At 38.1% G+C, this 18,152-nt stretch overlaps 1 protein-coding gene across 13 annotated transcripts in view; it reads right to left on the reverse strand.

Moving 5' to 3' along the window:
- The window catches only part of ANKRD44 (ankyrin repeat domain 44), a 153,248-nt gene that overhangs the window by 10,797 nt on the left and 124,299 nt on the right, over positions 1 to 18,152 (reverse strand). For all 13 annotated transcript variants that reach the window (XR_012777127.1, XM_075511978.1, XM_075511981.1 and 10 more), the window contains 7 exons: positions 13,340 to 13,411; positions 10,099 to 10,300; positions 6,148 to 6,226; positions 4,978 to 5,095; positions 3,705 to 3,921; positions 2,882 to 2,969; positions 814 to 897 (listed from right to left, as the gene is read on the reverse strand). Coding sequence is in view for 12 of the 13 variants with exons in the window: in XM_075511978.1 (XP_075368093.1) it covers positions 814 to 897; positions 2,882 to 2,969; positions 3,705 to 3,921; positions 4,978 to 5,095; positions 6,148 to 6,226; positions 10,099 to 10,300; positions 13,340 to 13,411 (860 nt within the window). In the remaining variant the exon portion in view is untranslated. The remainder of the gene's footprint in view (positions 1 to 813; positions 898 to 2,881; positions 2,970 to 3,704; positions 3,922 to 4,977; positions 5,096 to 6,147; positions 6,227 to 10,098; positions 10,301 to 13,339; positions 13,412 to 18,152) is intronic.

Genomic DNA, 18,152 nt, shown 5'->3' on the forward strand with positions numbered 1-18,152 from the left:
AGAAGGAATTCTACCCACTTTGAAGGTTATCAGTTTCCACAAGACTGACATTAGAATTCGTTCGCTGTCTCCCTATAGCATTTTGGGTCTGAAGTGTGACTAATAGAGATAAAAGATAGCTGGTAGACAACCCTGCTCATAGTGTTACTTCAGGTTTTGCTTATCAGTAAGGGTGAGATGGTCTTACCCTTATAGGAGTAAGTAATCACCATTACTGAAGGTCTTGAATTTGTTTTAATTAATAGAAACAATGAGTATTCAATTTTTAGAATTTCAGCAATTTTAATTAAATATATATACACACACGTATATTGAGGAGATTTATCAATGTGACAAATTAAGGATTTGGCTGAAGGCATATCTCTTGCTGTATCAGTATTATTTTGCTGCATAGATGTTTTGAGTTGTGTGCCCTGAGAATGCTAACATAACATTAAAGCTTTTAATGAAATACTTTTCTGTGTGTACATAGCATCACTCCATTTAGCAAAGATAAACATGTTTAAATATTTAACAAAGAAAACTGGTTCAGGGAAACAGGCTATAGTCATAGCTGTTCTAAACAAACAAAATACTATTTCTTTTGTATTTCTTTTCATATGTACTAGGAAATTGAATACTTCATAGTATTCTTGCTTCAAGTGAGCCACCATTTAACTCTGTTGCGGTGTAAACTGCTGTCTGAAAGAGTCAGCAGGACAAGCCTTAGCTCAACTGTATCAGATAAGGATTAGTTCCAGAGGTTCAGAAAGAATTATGAAATACTAGATGGATTCATGAAGATGAAATGCAATTTGTTTAAGAAACTATTACCTTCCTTTGTCATCTTTGCAATTGACAATGCTGGCATCGATGGCTCCGATGAGCAGCGACGCACAGTTTTCGTGATCATTGATTCTGCCAAAGACAAGACATTTTCAAAAAGGTAAAAAGTCTACATATTTTCCCACTTCCCAATATTAATTTACTTCACTTCCCATTAATATTTCTTATTGGTTATATATAAGTTATCCTAACATACCTTTGCTGTAATGCTTTCAGTCATATTTCTGATTATTCATCATTTCTCCATTTAACCAAACTGCATCTGCTATTATGAATTTCAGTCTCTAAAGCAAAGCTGATCCTGCAATTTACTATGCACAAAGGTAACTGAAAGCGCAGCACAAACCTAGGATTAAAACCTTAATACCTTACAATCCTTTAGTCTAAATGTCAAACACACCTGGATCTGGAAAGCACTCCATCATATATACCGACATATAGAAAGTTTATTCTAATGTTTTAGGTACTGAAGCCCACATCTCTTCCAACTGACACATTTAATACTTTTCCCTGATGGATGTACTCAATTAGTACTCTTTCTGGTTATTGTTAATTTGTCTCATTTCATTATGAAAATGAACAGTGTTTAGTAACAGTATTAGACACATAGTATAGCTAACACATGCCCACGCTGGATTAGCAGCTGTTTTCATTTTAAATTTGCATGCATTTTTAAGTTGCACACATTTTTAATGGCTTTGAGAATTACATACTAGTTTAAAAGAATATAAATATTGAAAAAAATTTTCAATCGCTAGAAATTCAGATTTCAAATACTATGTTTCAGCCACAAGTGATTTTATTTTAAGCAGAGTAACAACAGTGCTTCATATATGCTTTTATTTCTCTAATATATTGGGTTTTTTATAATTTCAAAGTTTGATACATGACAAATTACTTTTCTACTTTCCAATGATGTGGACTGTAGAAGGGAAGCCTACACAATAGTAACTCCTATCATTACTTCTGGAAGACATTCATTCTTCTAATAGAACATAGAATAGAATACAGTCATTCTAATTGTTGGCAGAAATTAGGAAAGTTTGCATTTGTTTTTTCAGTGCTTAATTCCTTACTCTTCTGATGGCTTACATGTTTTAATAAGCATGTTAGGTCCTACAAACTAAAGTAATTTTGCATTTTAAAATAAACGCATTTGCAATTATGTTATGAAAAGTTACGATTTTGCTCTATTACAATACTTCCCATATGAAAACATACTGCTTTATTTGAGTAAGGAATATGTATAAAATACATGCGTGGAAGAAGATTAATAACTCATAATGGCCACCACCTTTTTGTTGTTCGTAAGTCATATGAGAACTTTGGATACAGATTCTGTCTCTCTAACCGATCAATCCCTTTGGCTGGGACCTGGGTAAGAAGTACCAAACCTTCAAGATAGAGATTATCTCAGAAGGAAAAAAAAACATGAAGAAAATCAGTCTGGAAAACACTCAGCTGAGGATGCCTTGGAAAAAATATGGCCTGCACAGAACACCATTCTTGCATGACAGAGACTGCTGTTTCAAATCCTTCCTTCATTAACGCTTTGTTCCTAAAGAAAGGAACTAAAAAAGTTCCTTTTAAAAAGTGTGCTAAAAAAGAATCATCTTGTTCTGACAAACTTCTTAACTTTCAGCCATTGGGTTTCAAAGGAACCTCAAAAGCTCATACTTACACGGACCAAGGCACTATAGCCCAGGTCATGGCCTAAGAATGGAAGAGCTATGAAGTTCCAGCCTGTGTGAAGAAAAGGCATAGGTCTGTAGTTGTAAGCAAGGGAAAAGAAACTAGAAAGGGAGCAGAAAGGCAGCTATTTACTTACAAGTCAGAATTTCATCAAATAGCCTAGATGTATGAAATTTATGCAAAAATTCTCTTTATTCTGCCACTTTTTCAGCAGAATTATAAGCATAATTTTATGATCAGCTTTAAAATTATTTTCTCAGGTGCATAATCTAAAAAAAAAAAAAAAACCCAACAACTTTTTTCTCATACTGCTACTTTTTCCAGACATATCCTAAAGCATTTGTTACTGGAGATTTCTACTTACACGGCACAGTGCAATGGAGAGAAGCTATTACCATAGAACGTGCGGAAAAATTTTTGTTCCAATAGTACTTCTATGCAGTTTTCATGACCTATAAGAGATCAGACATTTCACAGTGTTGTGCAAAGCAAGTAATTCACTTAATTCATATTAGGCTTATACAGATTAGAATTTAACACTAAGTTCAAAGTTGAACACAATGTGTATATAAGCTCTTATGTGATAAAATTATAAACAGATTTTCTTGGGTTTTTTATGGCAGCAGCAAGATAGATCCAGGCTAATATTAGCACTTACTGAAAAAAAGGAAAAGAAAAAAAAGTCTTTTTATGTGATGTAATGTATGTTGCCTTACACATCTCTAAAGATGGTCTTAAATGATAGTATTACGAAGCTTTATCCTTATATTAAGCCACAAGTTCAGATTATCCAGTTTAGAATAATCAGTTCAGTTCAGAATATCCATCTATTCACATGGTCTCTTGCATCAATAAATAAGAAGGTGACAGCTCAAAGGAGCATTCCTGATCGCACAGAAATCAATGCGAATTTCATCACTGACGTCAGTAAAGCCAGAATTTCACCCTGGCCTCCTGTGACTGAGAGCAAATGAGCTGCAAAGCCCCTGGGAGGTATTACTGGAATTTCCCTGGCTTCTGAACTGAAGGGTGAACATAGCAAACACGAACTACAGAGAGCAAGTAGAGGGGAGATAATTTGCCTCTTCATTTCAAGCTTCTCAAAGTGTTAGGCTGCTTTGTTATCATATTTCCCTAAAACTGAGGCCCCATTTGAACTTGGCAAAAGTCCACAGGGAGAACCTTACCGTTGTAACAAGCCCAGTGCAGCGGCGTATAACCTTGATTATCTTTCAAACTGCAGTCTTCCTCTGAAAGTGCTATCTGCAGTAATTCACTCAGCCAAGTGGCATGACCCCGAGCTGCTGCAAAGTGCAGAGGTGTTCTGCCTCTGGCATCTTTACATAAAATAGATACTTCTTTCTCTAACAGCATCTGAACACACTCTTCATGCCCAGTCATAATCTGATAACAAAGAAATGAGTAAAGAGGTTGACATAATACAGATTCTTGCCCAGGAAATACGGAATATGATTGACGTCTGTGAACATGAAACAGCCTGGATGGGATTCAGAAAGCAGAGATGAAAGCTCCTTTGCTCCCATGAGTACCTATCATAACTGATACACTGAAATGTATTTGGTGCTGTCTTTCAAAAGCATTGATTCCTAGTCTGTGGAAGAGACTCCACTAAGTGAGGCACAAAAGCGAGGAGCAGTTTGAGACTAAGGAAACAGATGAACAAGAGGTGAGGTTCAGAAAACCCGAGTCTGGCTTCTCAAAACCATGTGTGAATGTGAGAGAAGAACTGAAGAAAAAAAGGATCAAGAATATAATCAGAAATATGAAAAGCTGTTTTAACAGCTGGCCAGCTACTATCAGTGACCTCCGTATCATACATAGGGTAGCTTTGGTATCTTGGTCATGTTCATGTATTGCTATCAGTACAGAACAAATTTTATGCCGTAGCTTTTATAACAGACTTGTGCTGGACTCCTAAGCTGAACTGCTCACTGCAGTTATCATAGAGGTCTGTATAAATATCATCTCTTGCATCAACTTCACATTGGGTAAGAACCTGACTCCTAGAAAAGATTAGATCTGCCTCGAGTTTCGCTGCCTCCAGATCAAAACTTAAGGCCTACTTATTTACACCATCCTCCCCAAGAAAAATGAAAATAACTGCTGGGCAGTTCTTTTAAAGAAATTATTTTTAGAATTCATAAGGTGCTCAGTTATAAAAATAACGATTGCTATCCTGAAGTGTCTAGAGCCAAGAAAAACTGGTCTAATTGGTATTTTATCTAATCAATTAAAGTGAATGTGAAATAAAGTCAGAAGCAGAGCATTACTGAGAGCAGTTCTGTTCTGCTTTTTACGTCATTGACTGTACTTGGTCAGGTTTCCAATCCTTTTCAGTATTCCCTGTATTTATATTCCAATCATTTAATATCCCTGTGTTTATAAGTTAGTTGTAGTCACAGTAAAACAAACAATTAAGAATCATAAAAATTAAGTCACCCCTCGGTGTAACGCTGTGCATCCCAGGAGATCAGCTGCATCCACAGATGCTTCTTTTTCAAGTAATAAAGAAACAGCATCAATGTGCCCATATGCCACTGCAAGCATTAGTGGGGTTCTAGAAAAAACAAAAACAAATCAGTCATAGCTATAAAATGACGTACTACTTGCCACTGCTAACTTATAGGAATAATAGAGAAATCAGGAAGCCTTGCATTTCTCTCCGTTCCTACCCACAAACCTGTTTCTTTCACCATACTCATGTATATAACACCCAAGTGAAGACCTTTTGTATGAAATTATTAAGATGTTTAACAACCAACTACCATGACTGAAATAGAAACAAACTCATCTGGAAGCAGCGTACAGAGCAACATCATTCAAGACAATCTGTTCTCTTAATAACCTACAGTTATTGTCACCTCCAGCAACACAAGAGCTTTGCAATACCCAAGTGTTGTGAATGAATGTCCCTGCTAGTTACCAAGATGACAACCCAAAGCATTTCTTTTGCAAATGCTGTGCAATTGCTTAAAGGGGATGAAGGGACATGAGGAAGCTATTCAAGCCAAAATTTGGACTCGCATATCTTCTATTTTTTTCTGAAAGGGATCTATTCTCCTTCTATTTTTAGATAAGACTAATACCATTTAAAATTATATGTATAGTCAGATATGTTCCAGGCACCTCAAATGAGTTTTTTAAACCATTCACATTTTCACTTTAAAAATATACTTAATTCTCCCTCTATAACTGTCATTTAATGAGAAGTAAAATTTTTGTGGGAACATCTCAGATTCATGTGTCGCCTCAAATAAACATTCTGTCTCACTGCACCAGCCTAATATACCGAATAAACCCTGAAATATCAATGTTTTAGAAAGAAAGACTCTCTATAGAAACATCTCAAGAGCTTGTTAGTTTTTATTGAATCTGGCCCTCAGCATCTATGAAGAATTGTTTAAAGTACGAAGGAAAGGCTAAGATTAATGAATAATTCTTTCCACATGGCTTAGATCAACTGAATGTGTACTTTGTAATCTCTGCCAAATTCTATAAGGAGACGTGCAGGAAATACAGTATTTCAAATAAATGCTTTTTTTGTAAGAAATCTGAGATGCTATTTGAATCACAGAGCTGAAAAAACCAACCATCACAAAGAAAACTTACTGTCCTTTGGCGTCTGTCACGTCAGGGTTGTCTGCAACTTCTAGCAACAACCGTAAACAAGGTGTATGGCCATTAATGACTATAAGGAAAAAAAAGTATGTTTAATGAATATGTTTAACTTCAGATACTTTTCCATTGGAATGCTTATGGATAAGAATTTTCCTTATAAACAAGGAAAATATTCCACAGTATAAGAAATTAATATTCCCACAATTTTCATTTAACTTGTGCTGATGAAATGGTGAGCTGGTTTTCCCCTGACCCTGACAGTAAGACGAGGATTAGTTCTCTTACATACAAAAATCCCAAATCAGTAAAACAGAAATCGTGATTTTCACTGAGAAGATTTCTGCTAAACCAGAAAGCATTTCAAAATCCCTCAGACCAAGCAGGCAGACAGGGCTTTCCGTGATCAGATATGGAACACAGTAGGAAGTACGTCGCAAAGCTCGTTAATTTTGTGTGCGCTGTACGAGCAAGTTCTTCAGTGCTGCTACGAAAAAAGAAGCACCTGCAAAGAGTGTCCAATGATACAAATATCATATTCATAACAGCACATAACACCAGAGACTAAAATTCCTTTTGGGTTTTTCCAGCTTTTCTAGTTTAACATTATTGGAAGCCACGGCTACTTCTCAAAAATGGGGTTTGTTTTTTAAAATGTAACCCATTGCTGTTGGAAATCAGCTCTGAGCTACTACATTTTGCAGGGCCTGACACTGGGAAACCTGTCCGTGTGTCAGCTGGCTTAAAGGCTTCAGCTTTATACAACTCATGGGATGAACAGAACAGTATTTTCTTCTTTGAAAAACAATAATTCCTGTACTCAGTAGATATAGATTGTGTTCTTATTACAGCAAGTCATGCATTCACACTGCCTACACCCTGTGGGCTGAGGCAAAACCCTTGGACACCACCTATGTCACATCATTCTGGCAGAGAAATGGGCGGACATCATCACATTTAAATCACTCATCCAAAAATAATCTTAGTTGCTCTACCCAGAAAAATAAAAGACATTTTTAGTTATTTACCACTAACGCCATATACATAACATGTAAACAGTTCTGCGGGGCTGATGAGTCACTGGCTTGGGGGGGGGGGGGAATCTGTTCTTTCTCCCAGCAGGAGGAAAAGAAATCGTTAACTTGTTCACACCAATGTCTGAAAAGGATTTTGGTAAATGACTTTTAGAACGGATACTCCCAGAAACTCTTAGGAGCTGACCCAGCGATTGCTAAGCATTACAGACCCTGCAGGGAACATTAGTTTTGCCAACAGAGCTACAAGACTAACACTAGGGCAATGTTTGCAATGGATTCCCCAAGCTAGCCAGAGGAAAGGCTGGTGGTAAGAAAATTATACAGGGAACACACAATTTAAGCTAAGGAAATGGAAATTCTCTGTATTATGAGGTCAGAGGAAGTCTATTCCCTGAGGGGGACAGATAGAAAAAATAAATACTTCATTAGGTGATTTCTCTACTGAAGTTACTCCTGAACGGAGCTCTGTGGAATCCTGTAATCCAATCCACCACTTCAGGTCTCCTTAACTGTTGTGTTCTGCAGTTGTGCTTGTGCAATTAGAAGGAATGAAGGCAAACACGTTTAAGGGGATGGGCACACATGCCTTCTTCTTTCTTTCCAGTGCACAGGAAACACATGCAAGTATTGACTTTGTCTGTGCAAATGTGTGCTGTCGCTCAAAGGATTAATTCAGCAAGAATTCTGTTTGATTTCTCAAAATATGCCAATTTATCTCAAATAAAAAATTCTGGATACTGCAGTGGCACCATGCAGAGTTTCCGGTGGGTGGCATCGTTCTTTGCTACAACACCCCTAAACAAACTGTACTGTTATGAAACAGCATAATAAAAATCATCAGATTGCAAGCGGCTTTTCATAATAGTTGCAGATAGAAGCTCTATTCCGGAGCTAATTTCCACAGAACTCTGCATAGCTCTTGGTCGAAATGTTGTCATAATGGATATTTACCTGAAGTGCACTTATCTCCCATTTTAAAGCCTCCAAATTCATGACAGTGATAAATTTCCTTTATTAAGAGTTCAAATATTCAACCTGTCTATGCAGTATTTTCCCTTCTTAAGGTACATGTTTTCTTTAAGTGTCTCATTCCTGTGGATAGGGTTTTCTTGCTTCTTGCTCCCCCATTTTTTAAATACGCACCTAACTTATTTTGTTTCACTGCAGATTTAGCGAACATTTTGCTTGTATCCCTGGAAGATTTTTTTTAATCTTTTAAAATTTAAATTTTTTTTATGTTAAAAAAATCACAGACTGGAAAAGTCTACAATGAATCTTCCTACTGGTTTTACATGGAAGGCACTCATACTACAGCTACAGGGGCAATTAAAAAATAAATTAAACTAGGGGAAAAAACCCACAATTAGAATTTGTATGAAGGTAAGAAATGTGCATATTAAAATAACACCTTCTATTCAACAAATCTATATTTTAAGTCAGAGTTGCTAACAAAAATACGGCTTTGTTACCATTTACTTTCCTCAGTACTGCAGAACCCTTACAATTCAGCTGTGACAACAAGAAACCTATGTCACTATAACCAAATTTCTAAATAAATGCAAAATCATTGCTATAGTGATGATGTACCAGATAAAGTCATACCTTGTTCATCATCAGACCCCAAGCTATATTTGAAGTGACTATAGGAGAGCTCTTGACCAACACAGCGCCAGTTTTGTGGCGGCACTGATCTCGATTTAAATTAATTAAATCAACAGCTTTAACAGGGTGAGGATCAGCTGGATTTACTGTTTTGCGTTTTTATCAAAAACAACTAAAACCCCCTCTCACTGAATTCTGGTCTCAAACTTCTGATATGTAAGCTCTAGTAGCACATCTCTATATCATTAGTTTATTGTGGGGAGTAATGTACTCAGTTCTGATGCAAAATTTAAGAAGGCAGAAAGCATTTTTTAGTATGCTGTGAAGATCTATTATGCACATTTTCTTCAGTACTGCACATAAAATTGATAATAGTCTATTTAACCTTATGCTTCCAGGTTACACTTCTATGGTCACGCACAGAGGACAAACTGGTATTAGAAGATGTATATGCATTTTAATCTAAGCAAAATTAAAAGATAAACAGAAAGACAATGAAGTCTGGCCCTGAAAATGTTACCCAATGAAGTATTAATTTTACTTCCCACTAGAGGTCACTGCTATGCTGTGCTGAGCCCCTCAATGAACAGCCAGAGGAGCAACGTTCCCTTTGGCACCCCTGCGTATTTATCTGACAGGTACTTATTAAATAATAACCTTTAAATAAATGGCAAATTCTACATTTTCCAGTTAATTATGCACATTGCATAATTAACACTCAACACACGAGGAACGGAGCAGACTCCCCCCAACAGCAAGTTCACAAGCTAGTTCAGGAGGAGGCTAATGTCTGAAAGGGGGTGAATTTCTGTAGTGTTGCCCCTGAAAAAGGTTGAAAGTTTTGACCACCAGGATAATTTCATCACCAATGAGAGCCTACCTGTATTTTCAACCTTTCTTCCTTAGGAGAAGCAGTGAGGCAAGTGTTCTTTCTTCCCCTGATTTTTTGGCCGAGGAACCATTAAGAGAAGGTGTCGTAAGGGAAACACCACACATCTTAAAGAGTAGGTGGTAACAGAGAGGTAAGGTAAAGTAGAGGCAAGCGGGTAAGGGCAGAGAAGTAGTGGTGTGGAAAAATATGGGATTCTGCGTGAGGGAGATGAAGCACTGGGACAGAGGAAAAAAGACCAAGGAAATGAAAGATAAGAGTTAATGTAGGACCTCAGCAAACAAGCAGCAGTCCTCAGTACCAGTCAAAATCTCCTTCCGTTTAGAAGAAATGCGCACAGGGATAGTAGGTAGGTAAAGGCAACTGCTTCTGTGTTGTAGCATTTATACCACAAGCGTAATGTAAGATCACACTCACCTGAGGCGTGGAGGGGGGTCCTTTTGGTGACATTGTCTTTTACAGTGACAGAAGCACCCTGGCTGATGAGAGCTTCCACACACTCTGCATGTCCTTTAAACGCAGCCAGGTCCAAAGCAGTGCGTCCCTTCTCATCCTTAATATCCAAATCTACCAGAGATTGGAGAAGTACCTCCAAGGCTTGATGATGACCATTATAGGCCTAGAAATATGAAATGAGTCATGTAAAGAACACAACTCTTGTCTTTCAAAGACTTTCATATAAAACGTGAATAGAATCCATTGTTGTCACAGTCTCCTAAACACAGTAGAAATGACATAGTTTTCCTGATTCCTTATGACTCTCTTCAACTTGAAAGAATTTTCCCAGATTACACTGTAGCCAAGGAACTAAAAAATTCCTAGTGTTTAGGGACAGAAATTATGATTGTTGATTTGCTCTAACCTTCTAATGCAACCCAAGGTGAGGAATTTCAGCCAATAATCTCCCAATTCAGCACAGGCAAATCAACAATTCATTTTTCACATTCTACAGTATCTTTCAGGGAAATGTTTGCTTCAAAAACTAGACTCACTAGTGATGCTGGTCAGAGGTCGCATGGATTATCACCTAACTGGGTGCTAAATTCAACACATCTGCTGGTCTCCAACTAAATGAAAGCAATTCTCAGAGCAGATTTTTGTGCAAATACGAACACAAACTTGACCTGTTGTTTATAGCTGATGTTTTATGGAGTATTCCTGCCAGTCGGATCATTTGGTAGAACTACAGTGGACAAGTAGATGCACTTCCAGACCTACAGCCACATTTGGGCCAACAGCACAAATACAGGTGACATTCCAAAAACCCAGTGGATAGCCCCAGAACCAGGAAACATTTCATTCAGCTTTGTAGGGACTGCCCACCTCTCCTTACCATCAGACTCGCAGAGAACATCCTTTTATTTATACATGAACATATAATTAGTATTACAAGAGTTGAAGCAATTAATGAAAACAGAAGAGAAATGCAAACATGAAAGAACCAAAGAGCCACTGAATTTCAAGTTGAAGTAGTGGTGGCAGCAGCTTGCTCCTATTGACCATTGTCAAAAGCTCAAAAGAACAGGACAGTGCAGGGAACAAACAGTTGTTTCCGTGTTAGACCAAGACAACTACTTAAGGAAAGCAAAGGCAAAAGCAGAAAAAGAAAAGCAAAAGGAGATTAGGGCACAGGGAACCCATATCTCAGAAAATACCCCGACGCAGTTGTCAGCTTTTCTTCTTCATGACAATTTTACTTAGAAAACAATTAGCAACAAGCTGATCTTTAACACAGTATCAGGTATCTTGAAGGTGCCATGCAGACTGTATAGCCCATCCTCTCCTTGAAGGATAATAAAGTTGACTTTTTCTTCCTGTTGGTTTGCCTTGTGCAGTCATTTGCTCAACCATCACCATAATCACACACCATGGCCTCAGAAAATGGCAGGTCAGTATCTTGTTGGCTGCTAGTCCACCCCTTCTTTCTAAATCCTAGGTCTGTTCTAGGGTCAAACGTCTGTAAGCAGAGGCCTTGGCCACTGTGCCGTATCAGCCATTTGACAGGACTTCATGTTTTGGTGTAGGTTGCTGGCTTTCTCGATCCATGTGTGGAGACATTCGTGTGGACACTGCTAGACCTGGGGAAGGATGACCACAGGCACCCCAATACATGGGAGGGTTTGAAACAAATGTCAGAGACACTCCTGGATAGCTGCAATTGAATTGTGAAATCATGATGGTTTATGTAAGCTTTTTTATTTTTAAACTGTGGGTTTGGGGTGTCTCAGGTGAATGAACTGCTGTTAACCAGCAACAGATACAAGAGGGAGAGCCACTGGCAGTGTCCTTGCAAGGATTCTGCCCAAGAGGAACCAGAGAGGAAACGAGTTTGCTTTCTGGCCAGCTGCAGGGCAAGTGCCTTCCCAGCACAGGACTTTGTGTTGGTGATAGTGCAGGTTGTAACTCCTCTTTGGGCTTGGGAGTGACACTCTCCTTCCTGCAGTCTTCAAATTGCAGAAAAAAAGATGGGGAGAAGAGTTCAGTGACAAACTCAGTCTTTTAGCCCAACTGTTATGGCTCTTGTTCCCTCAGATTACGCGTGGATAATTCAAACATCAGGTCAGAGCTGTTCTGGTTGGCTGGGAAACAGAGATACGATTGCTACAGAACTAAAACTTGCCCCTATTTTCGAGTAAGCAAGTTCCTTCCCTTTCAAGAGCAGGGCAGCTTCATGGTGAGGCTGGATATTCAGTGAAGAGCCGGTCTGTGAAAGATGTATGAGGAGAGGCTGAGAGCTGGGACTGTTCAGCCTCAAAAAGAAAATGCTCAGCAGGGTCTTACCAATGTGTATAAACATCTGATGCGGGAGCAAAGAAGACAGAGCCAGACTCTTCTCAGGGGTGCCCAGTGACAAGACAAGAGGCAATGGGCCCAAATTTAAACACAGGAAATTCCATTTAATGCAAAAAACCCCCCATTTTTACTGTGATGGAGGTCAGACATTGGAATAGATTGCCTGGAGCCTATGAACTCTCCATGCTTGGAGATATTCAAAATGTGATGGGGCACGGCCCTGAGAAAACCTGCTCTAGCTGACTCCGCTTTTAGCACAGAGGTGGCACTAGCTGATCTCCAGAGGTCCATGTCAACCTCAACTATTCTGTGATTCTGCACAAGAAAACTGGGAAGAGGGATCATGAATCTTGAGCTCTTGGGAAAGGGGAGCTATTGTGATCTCTGAGGCCACGTATGCTGGATCCCCTTTTGATAGCACAGTTTCCGTGGCATGCTCCCAGAGCACTGCTGGGGTTTAAGCATGCTTTCCCACACCTTGCTGTGTACCAGACAGTTTTTTGCACTCTGCACATCTCCATAAGAACATCAGAGTATCCGATTCCATGACCAAAGCCACAGGCTCAAGCTCCAGCCCCAAATTTATAAACTAGTTATAAATAAAAGTTGCAACTTCCCATTTAATTTCACTTCAGTGTCTGTGTCGTCTTCTTACCTGAGTGTTAGAGTCAATAAGAACCAAGAGCTTCAACTGTCAAAAACTGAATTAATGATTCCAGCCCAGAACCTGGTTTTGTGACATCTAGGCCTACATGCCTTCCCAGCTTTTTCAAAACAAGTCTATGATTAAACCCGCTTCAAAGACAGAGATTAAGGAATTATTCTAGGAGATAACAAACAAACATTTTACACGTCTCATACTTACAGCTAAATGCAAAGGACTTTTTGTAGCTGCAGAATCAGACTCCTCAAACATATTGTTGGTTTTTTCCAGAAGCTGGGAGGGAAAAAAAAAAGCCAGTCTTAAAACATTTTTGCATGAGACAGGATAAGTTCTCATGGACTACAAATTAGCAGACAAAGATATATTTTGTCCTCAGATGTCCGCAATGAGTATTGCAGGACTGTGAGGAATAAATACTTCACAACCTTTTCTGTAAAGTATTTTCAAGTTTTTCCCCACAGGGTAAAATTATAAAACTAGTTTAAAAAGTTGTCAGGAACATCCTTACCCTGATTAATTAGTTTCCCTGAAATCATAGGGCCTGTTTGGGTGAGAAAGGAGCCCTCAAAAGGAAGGATTTGTGGAGTAGAGCCCTCAGTAAGTTTACATTGGAAAAAGCGCAGTTTCATGATTACACAGGTAATGCATATGCAAGCCATGTCCGAGACAGTGTTTCGGATAATTCTGACACCTAATTAGCATTGGGAATAATTATAACTGAGTTGTGAATCATTCACAGCCGTTTTTATAATTTATCAAAGTAGAACCTGCTCCCATAATGACAGTATTCCAAAACGCAACACATCCTTGAACTCTTACAGACATCCAATAACATGCATCGCACTTTCGTATGATCCTCTTCATTTCAAGGGATCCCAAAGCATTTTAAGGCTTAATAAACAGGGCATTTCTGTCCATCTAGAAGGAGGAACTATGGATTAGCACCACTCCACAATAGCACGTGAACCCTGACAACTTATCCAATTGAGGCTGCAAAGAAAATCATAAACAGTATTGACAACAATATTGAGAATTCAACATTTGTTGAGTAGCACTTCTCATGTGCATGGCCTTTTACTTAATAACTACTCAAAGAATTAGTCTCCCAATACCTTTGTGACTAGAAATTAGCTTTTTACAGAAAATCAGTAATAGGAGATTGTAAAAAGGAAAGAAGAGCATGACAGGTAACTACAACTGACTTGTAATATTTCTAAGATTACAAGTCAATTTTTCACACAGGTTTTTTGAATTTTTTTTGACAAAGTAAGTAATTAACTAAAAGACTGCAAGAGAAAAAGAGGAAAGGAAGTTTTTGTGACAATCTGGACAATTCTAGGATATGACAACATGGAAGAGGCCACTGGAAAGCCTATGGTAGGCACAGAATTTACCTGCCTACACTGCAAGATGATGGCATATCCTAAACTCTGATGTATGCCTGAACTTTTGGTGTAACAAATTATTCTTTAGTAGACCTACATCAAGGACAAATTTATCCAAAAATCAAACTGGAATACAAGCTAGTATTAATAATGCATAAGGTGTCACAAATCTCTTATTACAAGGACACTAATCTGAATCCTGTGGAAAAGCTAGAAAATTAAGCAGTAATTTTGTTTATTTGTACATTTTGTGCCTAGTAAAATGTCAGGGCTGGGAAAGAAATGTGCGTTGATGCAAACAGGACTCATAAGCAAGTGGGCGTATGTATTAACAGGTAATACAGATTTTAACACATCCCTGCAGCTAAGGGGGGAAAAAAAAAAAAAATCAAGTCCCACACCAGTTTTTCAGTAGGTTTGGGGCAGGGTTAGGAAACACATTTGTCTTACCATGTGGAGCCACCTCCAGTTTAAAATACTGCCCTTCTCTTATATAAGATAGCTATAAACAGGATGAAGCAGTAGCCAGCTCTGAATACATGAATATGTACCAATTTTCTCTAGTGAGTAAACAAACTGAAAAAATCCCACCAAACCAACCCAAGCACTAAGCCTGTTCCTCTGCCTGCCTAATACTGGCCTTTACTCTGAGTCTGTAAGGCCAGCACAGCAGACTAATTTAATCACTTTTAATTACATTTATCATCTTCTATTGAAATTCCAGGATCAAAATCTTAACATAGAAATACTTTCCTTAACCTGTCAGAAGGCTCCAAAAGTCTCCTGGGACAAGGTAGATAATTGCCCTCCGAGTAGATGAAAAAAAACCACACAGAAAATTGACAAAATTAAGGCTCTAAAGGAACAAATGGTGGAATTGGAGAGCCCCTCACAAAAGGCATCTCCATGGCTTAGAGTTAAAGCAGCTTAGGCTGATGCAGACTAGGCTTAATGAGCTTATTACTCATAAGGCTGAATGTCTCCATCATAAAGTCAAGCGTAAACAAGAATTTGATGGTAAACCTGGTAGCTCTCAGATAGATAGCCAGACAGTGCAAGAAGAGAAATTATAAAGGAGAGCAAGAAGAGGAAGATTAAAGACACAGCACTAATAATTTTTTAGTATGCCTTGTCAAGCACAGCTTTATAACAATTAAAACTAAGTCATCTGAAGGAAAAACATCATGCTCAAAGAGACAAAAAGTACCAGGTCCAAGTTACCAAGCGAACTCTCCAGTTTCACCAGTGTTTCTATGGTTCTAAGAACGCATTTATAGTCAATTACATATACTTGTTACAAGAACACATACAATAGTGTGTCCTTGGGGGGCTCTAGCTCCATAATGCTTCCATCTTAGAGTATACTTGTAAGAAGCTACCCACAGTTGCATCTTTTTAAAAAGGGTGAATTTATCGCTCAAAACCATTTGCCCTGACAGCCATGGAAGCTTAAATCCACAGACCCCACAGAGCAATCCAAGCGTGTCTGCTGTGCTGCGATACATACCTGCCTGCTAGAAGCTGGGCAATCCATTTCACTGAAGACAGACAAATAAGCATGAATTACTGACAGTTCATGGGTACTGGTGGCTGACTGGAGAATGTCCCAGCATATCTAATTTCTTGTGCCATTGAAATTACGTCTTTTAGCTGATTACATTTCTATATATTGATTGTCCGCAGATTTTAAGTGGATGTCAGAATTGTGCAGAGACACTGCAAGCGAAATTGTTGGGCACAGTTCTCTCTGGATAGGTTACAACCTTTTAAAAGGTAAGGATACCCTTACTTCTCTTTCTGCCTCTTGGAAATTCCCAGCACAACCCCTTCACTTCCCATAACAGCACTATTTAATACTGTATGTAATTATTTTGTAAAGTCTCCTTCACACTCAGAAACAGGAACTTGAATGCTTTGGGAGTGAGATGCAGACAAAGTAAGATAAAACATGTCAATTATTCAGTTCTATTGTTACAAACTAATGGCACTACAAGGCTGCTATTATAAACTGTCTTCTCTCCCCCAGCCCTGTATGAAGATTAATAACATTTACAGTTCTCACAGTTTTATTTTATTTGTATGGTAAGGGTATTTACAGACATAAGAGGCTTTACTGCTTGATTTTATTCTGTAGTTATAATAAAGGATTATATGGGAGGATACGGTATGGGGGGTTTTCCCTCCTCCATTTTTTTTTTTTTAACTTGGATGTGCCAGTTAATGAGTCAGGGTAGTTCTTATGATTGTCCTTATAGACTGTAATATATTCTAAAATTCAGCTCTGGTTAAAAAAAAAAAAAAAAAAAGCAAGCTTCATGGAGCATCTCAGTAATTTAAAATTACCATTAGGCAGAAAAGGAGATAATACTTTCATAATGCATAAAAGGCTTAAGCTACACTTTTAAAAGGAAGATGTCAGAAGCAACTTCAAACTATAGACACTGTAACGATGGGTGCTATCTGAAATCCTAAAAGAGAACAGAACGCGTGATTCTGTCCGAGCCATCATGCACCCACACCTCTAGGCACAGCCATTTAAGTGCACTACTGGTAGTTATGTCAAAGGTTTGACCTAATGGCCACTGAAGTTAAAGCGACTCTTCTTTGAGAGTTTTACTATTTTAGTGAGTAAGGCAACTTCTGCATTCCAACACGCATACTTCCAGCACTGTTAATGAACTTCTTCAGTTTGGTGCTATTAAGACTAATCATAAAATGGCAAAACATTAGATTACATGTGTATAAACTATAAATGGCCTTTACTCTGAAAGGTTATTAAGCAAACAACGTTCAGAAATTCTCACACACGTGAAGAGCTGATCAAAAGGCAATTAAGACAAAAGAAATAGTTGAACATTGCTCTTCTGCAATAATTACATAGCAATGTAGCTTATCACTTACAAGGTCATTCAAAAGTGGCAATTAGTAACGATTGTTAATGCCACTTTCAGAACTGAATAAAAATATATCAGCTAAGATGTCACTTTGAATCTCATCTTTCCTGATAAATTGCAATAGATAATTGTCTCTACTGGGGGAAAACACACCAGCAGCAGCTTCTTTTAAATAAAGGCTTTTCCAGCAAGTAGCAAGCACAAGATTGAAGACTATCATCAGTTGTTTCAGATGAGATACAAAAGAGTAATAGAATTAACCTCTGTACTACTTTATACCAGGGAAGCACATTTTTAAATCTCAGAATTATTCTGGATTGAATAATTCAAAGGTGAAGTGGTACAAACATATCCTCAGAAGGGACAAGCAATCCTATAAGCTCTCTCCATATTTGTAAATACAAATGATCAAATTATTTTAATTTGATCACATTAAAACCAATACACATCCTTAATCCAGTGTCTGATAGGTTTTCCTAAAATCAGGCTTTAAAAATGAGATTAATTAGTGTTTACATCAATTTCACTCATGTGCGTAGATTATGGGTGAAGTTAAAATAACGTAAGCAAGAAGTAGTTTTGGTAGACTGAGCCTGAAGGAATTTATTAGTAGTTCCATGCAGCTATTCCAGTACAAAGTTTAAATATCCAATACCCTACCAGAACAGTCACCACCATGCAAACAGGACACTTACCTGGCATATAAGAGAACAACGTTCAAGTCTTTAAACATAC

Source organism: Mycteria americana, chromosome 9 (genome assembly GCF_035582795.1).
Source record: "Mycteria americana isolate JAX WOST 10 ecotype Jacksonville Zoo and Gardens chromosome 9, USCA_MyAme_1.0, whole genome shotgun sequence".
Lineage (NCBI taxonomy): Eukaryota > Metazoa > Chordata > Aves > Ciconiiformes > Ciconiidae > Mycteria > Mycteria americana.